General features: G+C 36.7%; 1 protein-coding gene across 16 annotated transcripts in view; it reads left to right on the top strand.

Annotated features, from left to right (window-relative positions):
• PTPRD (protein tyrosine phosphatase receptor type D) overlaps window positions 1–15,979 on the top strand; it is a 2,143,764-nt gene that overhangs the window by 1,816,289 nt on the left and 311,496 nt on the right. For all 16 annotated transcript variants that reach the window (XM_060300920.1, XM_060300919.1, XM_060300918.1 and 13 more), the window contains 2 exons: window positions 11,522–11,667; window positions 15,055–15,196. In XM_060300920.1, coding sequence (XP_060156903.1) covers window positions 11,522–11,667; window positions 15,055–15,196 — 288 coding nt within the window. The remainder of the gene's footprint in view (window positions 1–11,521; window positions 11,668–15,054; window positions 15,197–15,979) is intronic.

Here is a 15,979-nt window from a genome sequence, read left to right as displayed (position 1 = left end):
GTTTTACCACTCACTGAAAGTATGCACATGTGTTTGCACATATACCCTTTCCATGTTATAGCTACTGGGAATATTTCAGCTACTTGCATTTCCCAAACTACCTTGCTAACTTAACAGTATGAAATTGATAGATGAAAAATTGTGGTCACATTTATTCCTAGAAGATGGATCTATCTTACAAGAAATTATCCAGGCTTTTGCCAGTTGTGGTAACACCTAACCTCGGTTAGAAGACGGGAGTTATAGTGGTTCATGTCAGCTCAAAGCTTTTCAGCACTTACAGTGACATCAGTAGATCTCTTTGTGGAACTGGTTTGCTACTGGTCTCTAAAGTGAAGCCAGTACAGTATTTCACTCTAGTTTCCTTAAAAAACAATAAAACAAAATTCACATAGTTGGTATATTGGAAATTTCTTAGAGGGGAGGTAATAGAATCAATATTCTGGAATTTAGTAACATAAAATTTGGAAAGAATTCAATGAAAAAATGCCAAAGATGACATTGTTTTGTCATTTTTTCCCCTTTCTTTGCCACTTAAATTATGTCTGTTTTCATGTTCTTTTTTCAAATAATCCAATTACCTTTCTCCTGTGTGATCCAATTTGCAGGTACACGATAAGCAGCAGGTTAGAAGGAGGAATAAATGATTACTTTTAATGATGATCAACACATCTGATGTGATAAATTATGGTTAATGAGTAAATTAGCAGTGAATGATGTAAATGAATCTGCTTTGAAAACTAACTACAGAAGGATGCTAAAGGGTCGGTGGAGTTTCTTTTTTGTCAAATACGGTATTTGTGTTAAATAGCCTTGTGAGTACATTACCATTTAGAGGAAATGTGGAAAAAGGCAATAAATATTGTGTCATTTGCCTACATCTTTATGAATGAGCCAGAGAGATTTCCTGACTTTTCATCTGTTTCAGTGTAAGGGCCTTTATCACTCTATTGAATGAAAATGGATGCCTGGTCAAAATGCCTGGTATTTTGAATGCATACGTAGGTAATACGTGAACCCAGAGGCTTCAAGTGGAAAATGTTAAGTGAATATATAAATAGTGCTGCTGATAACATGTTTTCATTAAGGATGCATGAGTCTGGCATAAGGAATGGTAAGAATGGCTTCGCTGATTCTATCTTAAGAGTGATTCTGGACCACTGGCACGCCTTTCTAAAATTTGTGTTGCTAAGCCAGTGGTTACAGTGAGTGTCTTACACGAAAACAGATGGTTGGTCTTACTAAGCATGTCGACAGTTCAGAGAAACTTTATGGCCCAGACACAGCGAATATAGAGGATTGTTTGTTTTGGTCATAATATCCCATGGCTGTATGTTAAATAAAAAGTTATGGTAGTGGGCTTCCCTGGTGGCGCAGTGGTTGAGAGTCCGCCTGCCGATGCAGGGGACGCGGGTTCGTGCCCTGGTCCGGGAAGATCCCACATGCCGCAGAGCGGCTGGGCCCGTGAGCCATGGCCGCTGAGCCTGCGCGTCCGGAGCCTGTGCTCCACAACGGGAGAGGCCACAACAGTGAGAGGCCCACGTACCGCAAAAAAAAAAAAAAAAAAAAAAAGTTACGGTAGTGAGACTGCACAATTTTTACGGCTGTAAAATAAGTGTTTATAACCCGGGTATTAATATATTTTGAAATAGGACAAACAAGAAATTTATTTTACTACTGTGCACTGACTAATTCATAGGAAACCTCATCTTAATTGTTTTTTGAAAAACAATTTGGAAGACTAAGACGGATGTGAATGTCTTGACTTTTTTAAATTGAAAATTATTTTCTATAGCATTTAAGTACTACTTTCAGTAGTTTCATGTTGATAGATAGTTTTTCTTCTTCCTTCTCCTCTTTCTTCATTGGTCTTTAAGTATTCACCACTAAGTATTCCTCTTACATTCTTTCATCCGAAGGGGAAATGGAAAAGGCAGGATTTGAGGAGTATCTGAAGAGGATTCATTTTTAAGGTGTAAATTTTCTAGTTTTTTCCTCTATACTGATCACCCTCTGACCTCTACCTTCTATCCGTCTGTTTAACTAAAAAGGATAAAAAATTTGCCAGTGATTAAGTGCTAATTTTCAGCTTTGGCAGTGGTCTAGGTAATTGGACACTCATATTTATTCCTCCTATGACTATATGAGTTTTCTAGCATAATGTGTTAAAGTGTATAAAAAGCCTTAGAAATGTATAGTTTTTTAATTCTTTAATTTTACATATAAGAATGCATCATACATGTTAGTTTGACATGTAAGAATGAATCACAGGGCTTCCCTGGTGGTGCAGTTGTTGAGAGTCCGCCTGCCGATGCAGGGGACACGGGTTCGTGCCCCGGTCCGGGAAGATCCCACATGCCGCGGAGCGGCTGGGCCCGTGAGCCATGGCCGCTGAGCCTGTGCGTCCGGAGCCTGTGTCCCGCAACGGGAGAGGCCACAACAGTGAGAGGCCCGCGTAATGCAAAAAAAAAAAAAAAAAAGAAAGAATGAATCACATATAGGAATGACGTATATGTGTAGGGATATAAATACAAGAATAATCACTAAAGCACTTTTATAACACTAAAAAATTGGAAACAGCCTAAATGTTTAACAGTAAATTAAAATATATCTATATGCTTTATAATATAAAAGCCTTTTCCATTTAAATATTTATTGACAGAAAATATATTCACAATATATTTTAAGTGAAGTGCAGGCTATAAAATAATCATACAGTATAATCTCCTTTTTTGTAGACAGTATATGTTAAGCGAACATAGAAAAATTCTTAAAAGCCATTCATCAAAACGATAACCATTAGAATGTTTTAAAATTCCTTCCTTTAATTTATTTATGTTTTCTAATTTACTTATAATAAAAATGTACAGTCAGAACAATAAAGTCAGTTTATTTAAAAAAAACTAAAAGTGGCAGAAAATAGGAGAGCTCTGTGGTAACAATGAGGTACAATGATATTCATAAAAGAGGTGAGATCCGTTGTATTACATTATACTTCATCTGAATTGAGTCCTACAGTAGGACGCATGAATCTGTGATTTGGATATGCTGTATTTTGCCAACTTTTGACCTGGTATGGATCCATTAGTCTCCCACCATGTCACATCAGTATTTTGCCGTGTCAATGTATATTACTTGAAGTTTGTTTCTTCAGCTAATTTATCAAGCTCTAAGCAAATATAATTCAAGTGGAAGCACAGTTATCATGTTTACAACAATATTATGCATTGTAAGTACTGAAAAGTGTATAGTCAAAGATTAGAGGGTATAGTACCTTGGAGAGCCTTTTATCACGTTTAAGTATGTATTGAACACTTACTATGTGCCTGGTGGGATTAGGAGTTACGAGATTTCAGAGATGACCAGGTCACAGATGCTTTTCTCAGGGTTCAGTTAATGAGCAGAGAGAGAAATACATATGTATAAAATATCTGTAATGAATGATAGACTGCTTTAACTCATAGGAGAGATACAAAAAGTATGATAAGAGAGTTAAAAGAATAGTGGATCTTATCCAGATGGGAGGATCAAAGAAAACTTCAGATATTTAATTTGGGATTGAAAAATGGGTAAATTCTATAAATTTTAAAATGTGGGAGAAGGCATTTTATATAAGGGAACAGCTTATACCAAGGCATTGACGCAGGGAATTATAGATTCCTGATGGGCGATAGTAGAAACATATTTGGGAAAGTAGGTCCACAGCAGCTCTGAAAGGTCTTAAAACGCAAACGGGATTTCTGGTTTATTTGGCAGCAGTTAGCTATTAAAGCTTGTTTGTTTGTTTATTTATTTATTTTGAGTGGAAAAGAGCTTTAATCATAGATGCGTTTAACAAAACCTGAAAGAATAAGAATGAAAAGGAAAAGAAGGGTCGGATCAGCAGTAATTTGTAATATTGATTGTAGCAATAAAAACTTGAAGTTAGGGTGACTGGAAGGGAAAGCACAGATATCATGATATTATTCAGTGATTCTCAATCCTGGCTGATCATTGGCATCTTCTGAAATTAATCACCCAGCCTCACCCACTGACTTTCAATTTTAATTGGTCTGGGGAGGGGTCTGAGCACCTATAGCTTTTTACTTTTTTAAGGTTCCCAAGTGATTCTAATGTCCAGCTTAAAGGGAGAATCATGGTCATTGTGAATAGACATTAAAAAACAAAGGGGAGTGGGACATATTAGAAGCAGAATCTATAGGACGCAATAATTGAATGATAGTGAGGCAAAGGCCAGGAAGACAAAGAAGAGGCTGAAACAGCAGGGCTGAGTGTTAGGGAGAGTGGGAGTGCCACAAACACACATGGAAACTTAGGAAGAGAAGTAGGATTGGGAAGGCAGATGGCATGGTGTGTTTTCAGCGTAATGATTTTGAGATGTTACTAGGTAGTCTTTCAAACATTAGAAATAAGGACCTGGCATTGAGGAGAAGTTCAAGTGGGAGATACCGTTTCATTAAGTCAAGTCTCTTCCTGTCCTCTTTTCTTCCTTTCCTTTCTCCTTCTCCCCTTCCTTTCTGTTAGTATACATATCAGTTGTTAGTCACCTTCAATATTGATAGTCATACAGAGGCATAGACATCTATTTATCCAATGGGAGAATGCTGTCGTAATCATTTTAGCAGCCGAGAATTGGGAGTTGAAGCCTTAATAAAATTAATGATCTACAAATAACTCAATTTTGTTTCTGTCATACAGAGTGAAGTAAGTCAGAAAGAGAAAAACAAATACCGTATGCTAACACATATATATGGAATCTAAAAAAAACGTTCTGAAGAATCTAGGGGCAGGACAGGAATAAAGATGCAGACGTACAGAATAGACTTGAGGACACGGGGAGTAGGAAGGGTAAGCTGGGACGAAGTGAGAGAGTGGCATGGACATGAATACACTACCAAACGTAAAATAGATAGCTAGTGGGAAGCAGCCACATAGCACAGGGAGATCAGCTCAGTGCTTTGTGACCACCTAGAGGGGTGGGATAGGGAGGTTGGGAGGAAGACGCAAGAGGGAGGAGATATGGGGATATATGTATACATATACTTGATTCACTTTGTTATACAGCAGAAACTAACACACCATTGTAAAGCAATTATACTCCAATAAAGATGTTAAAAAAAATTAATGGTCTAGACAGGCATAGAGTATGTTGTCAAAATGCCTTGAAAAGGAAGAGAGGAAATTGATGTCAAGAACTTTCTTGTCTTTTGCCATCATGAACAAATTGAACTTATATGTAGAAAAATACAAAAGTATTCTACCATACTACACTTGGAACTTACGTGATTTATTTTTGAATTTTGTGGCTTTGATTTTTGTCTCTTGCCCAGGCATCACACTTTATGTATCCCTGATTTCAGTCGGCTCCTGGAAGTTAGGAAAATAACTTCCATGTGCATTCTGGGTGAACTTTCTCACTTATCTAGTGAAAAATAATTGCAGTAATACAGCACAAAGTACTTACCAAACCCATGAGAAAACAGCCAGTATACTTTTTATGGTTAAGTAAAACAGATTTGATTTGAAAATATACTATAAATTGAGTTATACCATATTGTCTGTGCGGCATCTTTGTAACTTTCCATCTTCTAATTTGGCACAGTAAAAATATCAGGACTTCACAATTAGATCAAAAGTCCATGATTCACCCTAAACCTCAGTGAGCCTTCCTTCCTTTCTTTTTCCTGTTTTCTCCCTGACTCTTTCTTCCCTTCTAAATTTATGTAGTACTATAAAGCTTTCTAAAATTCTATAAAATAGGAGTAATGGTATACTCTTACAAGACTATGGAAAACACTGCATATAAGATATATAAAACATTTAGTCCAGTACATGGAATTCACTGAAGAGTAGTTATTTCTTTATCCCATTTTGAAGTATAATGCTCCTGAAATCAGATTTTAAGGTTAAAAGATTGTGGAGTTGTATTAAAAAGAAAATATGATAGATGGCTCAAAAATAGTCTGACTTTGAAGGTCCATCCTGGCCATGGATGTCAGAGGTGACCCTATTCAGATTCCATGTGATAGGATAGATGTCCCCACAGGCCCGGGTTTATGTAGAACATCTGCCATGGAAACCAGTCCAGCCTGGTGTCTTGTGCCAGGATCCTGGCCCTCCGTACAGTTAAACATCAACTCTGGGACCTCCCCCTTCTTCCCTTGTCATGAGCCTGTACAGTTGTACTGCTATCTTGGGCACAGTTTGCTACCTACCCCAATGAATCAGAACAGAAAATCCATCATCTACACAAACTTTGGCCGTTTTCTGTGTTTGGGGCAGTGGCAGTAGAGTGTGTTGTGACTGGACGGGAATGTAAACCCTGTGACAATGGCTCTTGTCCCCCTAAACCTTCAGACCTGGCCATGGCCCTTAGCATCACCCCGGCTTCACCTCCTATGCTTTGCATTTCTCACCGACCTCCAGACCCCTGTTCCTGAGCTTCCCTTCAGAGCCCTCCCCCTGATTCTTGCAGAAAAAGAAAGAACAGAGATGAGGTCACCTGACAGTCTCATAAATTCTACAGATACCTTTTAGGGAGGAAGTAGATTCCTAAAGACAGGACTACCTATATATTTTTACTGAACATTTCCTCATCCTCTCCCTCAGTATCGTTTAATAACATTATTAACCTGCCCCTTTCAAGATTTTAAGTACATTATTGTGACAAATATCCCTTTAAAATCACAACTCTCTGTTTAAGGAAATGTTAATCAGCTGAAAGAAACAAAGCCAAGTATTTACATGCTGTTAGTTTTGTTCCCAGTGACACATATTTCCTTGATGTCTGCAGAAGTGGCTTATTCATTAGAATTACATTAGGCAAACGGCACCATCATTTCATCTCTTCACTTTTGTAGCATGTGGTCCTTTCCAGGGACCTGTTTTAAGTGATTCGCAGTTGGCCGGTCAAGTTCCCACAACCTGAGTCGTCTTCTTAACCTTTAAGAATTTCTCGTAAATCCCTTTCTTCCATGGATGCTACTAGTGGACGTCAGTGTTCTCCTCACTTTATGTCTAGTTCTACTTAATGTAGTGTACTAAAGGAAGGTTTTGTCTTTGAGCAGTTTGTGAAGGATGGTCAAAGGCAATTTGCTGGTCTTGGTACGTTCTGTCCCCTGAATTTAATCACCTTATGTGCTCTTTGGGCTTATCATCTTGTCTTCAGAAAGCCTAGCAACTTGAGACCTGATATGGCATCAAAATATTACAGTCATTGCATTAAAGGTACCGTGCATTGCTTATACTCGTAAGAAGCAATCTAACCTCTTAGAAGGAAAAATCAATCAGCAGCCTGTGGCTCCTCTCAAGCTGTGTAGGAAATAATAATCTACTTGGTTCCTGGAGCTCCTGTCTGCTCTGTGAATGCATCCCGAGAATGCAGTCTTTGAACAGCACGTGAGCACGGCAGACACGTTCTAGAATATCCAGCATGCCTCTTTTCTGACTCATATGCATGTTTAGCTTCTCTATTTTCCATTTAGAAAATAGACTTTCTGGGTCTAACAGTAATCTGACCTCTGCCTGGCATTAGTTTAATAAAAGGTCATACTCCTTACCTGTCAAAACCAGCTTGAACAGAAATGCATTTTGCAGAGCACAATGTTGGCAGCTCTAGGTGGATAGCAATGGCAGTTAGCTACAATAATGGAAGGGTACTTATCTGAATATTGGTGACTGTAAAGTTTTAATGTCTTTTTCTCCGTCTTTATATTCCCGATAGTTCTTTATTTTCTTAAACCAAGCGTAATATTTATGGTTGTATCTCATGGGATAATCATGGGGACTTTGATTATTAAGACCCGAGGCTGTCCTATTGTGTGACTGTGTAGTGGAAGTCTTTGTTTTACTCTTTTACGTGGGTTCTCTTCTCTTTCTTCCCATCTTCAGAGCATGACTTAAATATGGACATACCCTTGACAAAAGAAGGCAGAAGACTCATTTAGTTTCTTCTATTAAACTGAGATACAGACAAGGGGGAGTGGGTGCTGTGTGTTGTTAGACCCCTCTAGGAATGAAGATTCTTACTTGCTCCTAGCGTTTGCTGGAGTTATGTTTAGTCTTCTTTCTTTCTCATCTGTTTCCTTTGGCCATCTGCCTAGCATTGACAGCATCACAGTTAGCATCTGACTAGCCAAGATGATTATTTATGCAACAAACATGCTCACTGAAAGGATTTTACTATATTATCTAGAGTGTTAACCTTGCATCATAGAGTAATGGCACTTATCCTTTCCATGGTTTGGACTTGGTTGACAAATGTAGAAAAATTGACATCAGATCCCATAAGAAAGTCATGACTTTCTTGTCTGTGAAGGCTATTTTTTTTAACATATATTTAGAAAAAAATTTAAAAATTAAAAAAAACTGTGTGCAAATAATTGATATGCCTTTAAACAATGTAATGTGATCAATTTCATTTTTTGTGTTTGTTTTTAAAGAATAAATTTAAGGACGCTTTTTGGGCTGCTTTTTTGAAGAATACTGAGTCACTACAGTGGGGTGTAGTGGGATTTAGAAAAACAGTCCCAGATCTGAAACAAATCCTAACTGGTTATTTCAATAAATTTTCCACAGTTCATTAGGTTAATTCTATTACTTGACTTCATCTTCAGAAATAAAATCCTTACAGGACTCTACTCAGTACTCTGTAATGACCTGTATGGGAAAAGAATGGAAAAAGAGTGGATATACATATATGTATAACTGATTCACTCTGCTGTACACCTGAAACTAACATGACATTGCAAATCAACTATACTCCTATAAAAATTTTTGAAAAGTAAAATTATCAATTAAGTTTAAAAAAATGAAAAGATCCTTGCAGTAGCATCCAGTGGTTATATCTTTAAACTTGTCAGTGTTTGCATGAGAACTGTAAGGTATGACCAGAAAATGAAGATAAAAGAAAAACACAACTGAACATTGGAATGATAGTTGCATCCCTTTTTGAGAACATGGGAACTTGCCTCCTGTGCTTTCCACTTAGAAATAAGACTTCTAGGTTTTATATTAATTCGACTTCTTACTGTCCCCACTCAGTATTTAGGAAGCACTTTCCCGAGTAACTGTTGCCTATTTGCAGATTGTCAGAATCTCCAAATTTCCTTCATTCTTTAGGATGAGAAATAGGATACTTTCCCTTAAAAAAAAATCCCAGTGCATCAAAAATGGCGTCCTACCTTCTTTGTTTATTTAGTTTCTGATTAGTACATAGTCATCTTATGCAACAGCCCTCCTCCCAGTCCATACATTCTTGTGAGAAATTTCAAAACAGAACTTAAATGGGAAGCTGGGTTGTTAAAATTCATTTTCCTTTAGGGTTGACAGTTCTTAAGCTATGGACTTTAAAAAGGAAAGTACCTAAAAATGACAGTGCTGTACCACTTAAAATAGCAATGCAATACATTTTGTTTTTCCAGGGAAACTCCCTAGGAATTTTAATTTCATAATTATAATTTCCATTTAGATGCTGACAAGCGAGTAGTTATTATCAATTTGCATTGTTTGCAACAGCAGAATGAAAACCATAAAAACTTTTAATATCTTTTTTGTTTGTGACAGAAAAGTGACATCAGTATACTGCGTATTTTATTCCTCTCACTGTTAATCAATTTCAGATCATTTTAAACATTGCTCACAGTTCTGGTAATCATCCAGTTTGTATTGCTACTCTGAGATGCTGTTGGATGTGATATCTAGCAGCATTTTTAGAGCCCACTTTCATTCCTAGGGTTTCTGAACAAACAGGTACCTGGGTTTTCACCAGTTCTACTAACGCCAAGTTGAATTTCCTGAGGAAGTGGAGACTCATTTCCCAGCATCAGCATTACAAAGATACCACTCACCTCTCTTCTCCCTTCTTTCCCTCATCGTGGAAGTTAATACCTTAAAACTGGAAGGGATCTCTGCAAAATAATCTATTTCACATTTCATATTTTTACAGTTAAGAGATAGGAAAGTTAGGCACCCCCTCAAGATGTTACACATACAAAATGGTGGAGCTGAGAAGGAAATCTGTCTTCCCTGACTCCAGGAAAATCAAGATGAAGGTCAGGACACACACCGTCAGGCCAGCAGGAGCATCACAGGGGAAACATGAAAACAAGGCGGAGAAAATACTGGTGATGAGCAAACAATGATGAACTTTGCTATTTTCTTCTTACTTAGAATCTAAGGATAGTTTTCAAAATAAACTTTAGCTATGGTTACTAAATCCTTGTTTCAATGACGTATCACTGAAAACTGGCCGGAGGCAAGAGAAACTTTGTAATAGGTGTAAGAAAATAGAAAATAAAATGGGAAAGTAAAATGTTTTTGAGTTAAAAAAATGTCCAACTGTAACTTAATTGTCAAAACTCAAAGAAGCAAGAAAAATGTGAAGAGTAGGAAAAATAATTAAAATACCTTCTCCCAAACCACCATCGTTAATGTTTTAGCATATTTTGTCCTATCCTTTTTGGGGTGCATTTTTCTTTACCTGATATCTCTCATCTGTAATTTTGTGTGATGCTTTCGTGGCTTACCATTGAGTCATAAGTATTTCTCGTGGCATATAATAAAAACTTTATAATTACAACATTTACTATTTGTATGACGTTCCATCATTATGCCAGTTTATCTCACCATCAATTCCTATAATAATTGATGTTTTGAGTACTTAGAATCTTTGTAAATAAAATATATGGTTAATATCTTTGTCCATAAATATTTGTCTACATTTTATATAATTTTCATATAATAGATTTCTAGATCCGGAAATACCAGGTAGATAACAAGCAGGCTTTTAAGAGGGAAGGAGACAGAGGACATTTCAAAAACCTCCAACTGTTAGCCTTTTGTCCTTAGGAATCTTGAAGTCTGCATCTTTCTTTACAGAAATTATTTTTATTGCTGTGACTTTGGAGGCTTCTTGACTCATCTTTTTATGCAGATTGTGGAGTTCAGTTGAAAGTAAGGCAGCACACAATATCTGGGTTAGAGTCACTTTATCATATTATCCTATTTCTATTTCTTGCCAAACCGTCAAACTCAGGGCTGTATTTCTTGTCTCTTTAAAATTTCCTAGAATTTCTCTTAAATGTCACTAATTTTAATAGTGGCACTGCTGCTTTCTGGCAATGTCCTGATAGCGGCATCAAAGCAAAGAGCTAAAATTTTACTCACTTTGATTGATGAGCTCACTTTGTTACAGAGGACAAACTGGATTTTTTTTTTAATACTGGTAGTAAAAATTAATGTGTGATGTTGCTTTACAAATGTTATTGCATCTCTGCCATAATACGGATTTCAGCAATAAAAGCACTAGCAGATAACTTCACCAGAAAGTTACCTCCCTCCCCTTTTAACTACCCTCAAATGTAAACGGTGCTTTCCTAATTTTATAATCCTTGTATATGTGTATGGATGTATATATTGACTGAAATAGGGTTGAGGGCTCTGGAGAGAGCAGTGGCAGTGGGGTAATAGTCTGTGTTTCCACTTTCCATCTAATTGTGATGTTTATTTCTTTTCATTTCAGCACCTCCAAGGTTTACACGAACTCCCGTTGACCAGACAGGGGTCTCTGGTGGAGTTGCCTCTTTCATTTGCCAAGCGACAGGAGACCCAAGACCTAAAATTGTCTGGAACAAAAAAGGAAAGAAAGTCAGCAATCAGAGATTTGAGGTATTAGGTCCATTGTTCTGTTTCTCTGGGGGAAGAATGTAACTGCTGAATTTTTGGTTTGTATGTTACTTGCTTGTTTTTCTCTGATACAAGATGTTGTAATCACTGAGATATACCATTCCTTATGTTGTATGTGATGGAAAACTTCACTCTAGATGGCTTCAGCTTTTTTAAAAAAGGGAATTTGGGGGTTCAGATGACTGACTTTTGTCGTGCTTGTACGAGGGCTCAAACAGTGTTCTTAGCATCCATCTGTAACCTCATCCTCAGACTGCTTCCCCTTAAGATGGCAAGATGCAGTCTCACATCCTCCCACATCCGAGACTAGAGGACGAGTGAGAGCTTTCTGTGCTATTGGCTCTTATTGAGTTTCGTGTTCATCACTGAACCAGTCTGTGTGGACAGCTGGATGGTACAGACTAACTCGTTTATGTTAATCAGAATCTACCTCAGTTACTGGGAATGAGATCAGTTTCGTCCAACCCCATGGCTTGGAATGAGGGAGTAGTGTTTTCCCAAAGGGAATTCACTTTCCCAAAGGGAAATTTCGGATAATTCCTATTATCCGAAAGAAGGGGAACGGATACTGGACAGCAGGTTTAGTTGTCCACTATACTTCACACCTGTGTTTTACAGGTAGCATGGACTAGAAAGAGAACTTAGCTCCAGTGTGTTAGTGTGAAGAACTGCTCTAAAGGAAACATACCCAACCAGGTTGATAGTTGATAAACCTACTGATGAAGTCGATTTTGTTTATTCAGGAAAGCTTAGTGCATTGAAGATGATGATACATAATTCAGATATTATTTTGGGTGTTTTTAAGGAGCCTATGGTTTATAAATTTGCTCCTTCTGGAGGAGAAAAGTAGGTGATAAGCTATTTAGAGAAAAATTGGAAGAAGCACACAATACCATGCCTGTAATTTAAAATATGAAGAGGATAGATTGATTTTTAGAGAGCACTTAGACCTCCAAACTGACCCAAAATGTGAAACTCACCTCCTCTTACCTGAGTTTCTGACTACTTTATAGCCTAATTCACAGTTTGGCAAATTAAAACAATTCCCAGTTAAATGAAACATAGCAACGGCAAAATTCAGAGCATTGTGAGTTTATTCATTTTTCACCAGTTCTCAAAGAGCAGGAAATGGACCAAATGCATAAAGAGCATAATTACACTGGTGAAAATTGAAATCTGGCCTGTAGTTTACAAATGGTAAGTTTAAAATTTTGTTTGTTTGAAGATCAGATACCTACAGTGATTTAAACGTAAACAAAAAGAATATCTTAATCTTTGAGAAATATTTCCTACATTGTCATAGGAAATGATGTGTGTGTGACTTTTGGTGCACATATACTTTTTAGTTTAAATGAAATTCACTTTTTTGTCAAAGAAGTTTGACATCATGCTTGCTAGTGATGATGGCTTCTTGACAAACTCTTGTAACAAAGTTTAAATTATAACAGTAAACATTTCAAAGCAGGAGGTCTGCTCAGTACATAATTCCTAATGAGAGTCAAATAAACATCCAGAAAAAAATATTTTAACACAAAACGGCTACATCAAATAGTACTGAGTCTTGGGCTGTGAATCCTTCATATCTGTAACAGTATATTGTATTTTTTGGTTTCACTAGTTTCTAAAGCCCATGAGAGTATGAGTGAGACTGATTTTGTTCCCTCTTCTATCTCCAGTGGCAAATATAGCATCTGGCCTAGAGTAGGTACATAATTAATACTGGGTGTTAAATCGGGTTTGCAAATTGGAGATTACAATATTAGCATCTAATGTGTATATTGGTTGTTGAAGAAAATAGGTCTAAACCTAGGAAGTAGTTCAGAAATGTAAACATGCAATGACGTAACAATTAATCAAAAGTTAAGAGAGTAGATCCTAAGAGTTCTCATCATAAGTAGAAAAACATTTCTTCTTTTATTGTATCTATATGAGATGATGGATGTTAGCTAAAACCTACTTTGGTCATCATTTCACAATATATGTAAATCAGACCATCGTGCTATACACCTTAAACCTTATATAGTGATGTATGTCAATTATTTCTCAATAAAACTGAAAAAATCAAAATTTAAATTAGTATTAAAGATGTTTAAACCTTTCTCTACATTAAGCTATAGGATGCTCAAATATATATATATATATATATATATAATAGCATATTTGACAAAGATTCCAGTAGCTATGAAACTTTATTCTCCCACGATGCATAGTAGATTCATTCTAAAGTGTGTGATATTTTTAATAGAGTTGAAAATAAATTGTGGTGCATTGAGAAATGGGATGTTTTGACTATCTCTGTGAATTTAGAATGCAAATGGGATGTGGAAAGGACTTGAAGTGGCCATATCTTAAAAACATTCAATCTCTTTTTTCCGTATGTTGACACTTATATACAAAATCTGGGATTGATCATCTAGTAAATATATTTATAAAGCATTCTTAATTTATTCACAATTTAAGCACATGGATATATTATTCATAGGGAAATGCAAAAAAAAAAAACCCACCATCTCAGTGAACAGCTAGAAAAACACAGCAGAGTTATAGAAAAGACAGGTAGAGGACTCTACAGTTTTGTATGCATATTTATCAATATTATCAACATCATTTTTTAAAAGTATTACTTGAGTAGGTGACAAATACCTGTTTCAAAGTAGAGTCCATAATGATAGTGAATTCAGGCTTACTGTTTAGGACATTAATTTTCTGCCTGGTGAAGCAAGCCTCCATTTTACAGCAAGAATGCCCTAAAAATGCAGAAAATGCTAAGCTAAAACAAATACTGGAATGATTTATGGCAAAATTAATGCATGCCATCAGTCTCTGGGGCTATGAAAGCCATTTCATTGGCTGCCTAAGTACTAGATTTATGTAGTTTCTCTTCATGGTTTGCTCATCTATACTGTTCAGGATGAGACATTTTAAACCAGAAGAGCTATGCATACATTATTTCTTCACCTTATCGTCCAATTACTGAATGGATCCACATGTGCATATGTGCTATCAGAGACAAAATAATTTAAGAAGTGTATCCATCATAGCAGCAAGTCTCTTGCAAAATTAATAAAAAGGTCAAATTGCCCTAGATACATATACTAGAATATTTTCATGATTAAACCCTGGATGGTTTTCTGTAGAGACAAGAAATCTACATTTTTGCATATGTAGTTTCATGTCTTTCCATTCTGCTGTATAGGATTCAGTACATTAGAGCAATTATTCTGTTTCATCACTGTATCAAAATTCAGTCTCAAAATGCTTCTGAGTTTATTCTGAGCCTAATGGCTGGTTCACCACTGCATTAAGAGATTTAGCTGAGAGGCAGATGATAGTAACAACACCTGTGACAGCTATTGTTTCCTCTAATAGGTAATAGAGTTTGACGATGGATCTGGATCAGTTCTCAGAATACAACCCTTACGGACTCCGCGAGATGAGGCAATTTATGAATGTGTGGCCTCGAATAACGTGGGAGAAATAAGTGTATCCACCAGACTCACAGTTTTACGAGGTAAGTATTCAAGTGCAAGGCTGCTGCTTGTGTAGTTGAAATTCTGTATCACAGGTGTTCTTTTGTAGAATCATTGAAAAGACTACAGTTTTCATGACACTTAAATGGGAAATGAATTGAAGTAAAATACTGATTAGGGTCAAACTTTATTTAAATAGACAGAGGGTGCCTTCTCTCCTAGGACTTAAAAAATGCTAGTCGGGGAAAGGAAAGAAAGTCCCAAGGAAGTGCTGATTTCAAATGCCAGATACCATTTTGATTTTTGGTAAAGAGCCTTGATAGGAAGCAGGGTATGCTACTGTTTTGCATGTTAGCTTCACTTGTGTGTGGATTTTTCATATCTAGGTCAGCAACTAGTTTTTGGAAATTACCAAAGCTGACATTGGTGTTTGCAAAATTAAAGGAATATCTACTACCTAAAGATGAGTTCTTATTAAGCAGAGGAATCAAGAACAAGAAAGGCACCTTTCTTCTTTATGTCCAAAAAAAGTGTTTTGTTTCAGTCTTTTATATTTCTTGAACTAACATCTGTTGATGCAGAGTGATTGGAAACAGTGTGTCCCCTTCTGTGTTTCCAGCTATGTGGCTTATGCAATGTGCCCAAAGCATGGGCTGACTTGCTAAATCTGTAGTACGGTGTATCTACTTCCAAGACTTCCTTTAGAATGACAGTGCTAGAGAATAATGGCTAGTGATTAATAATGCTCTGTTGTATTATATATATAATTCAATCTTTTGCATAGAGATAAGAATATTGCCTAATTTGGCTTGCGTCGTAGTTGA

This window comes from Globicephala melas, chromosome 6, assembly GCF_963455315.2.
Source record: "Globicephala melas chromosome 6, mGloMel1.2, whole genome shotgun sequence".
NCBI lineage: Eukaryota > Metazoa > Chordata > Mammalia > Artiodactyla > Delphinidae > Globicephala > Globicephala melas.
The sequence above is the reverse complement of the archived record's forward strand: the minus strand, read 5'-3'. Positions and strand labels throughout refer to the sequence as shown.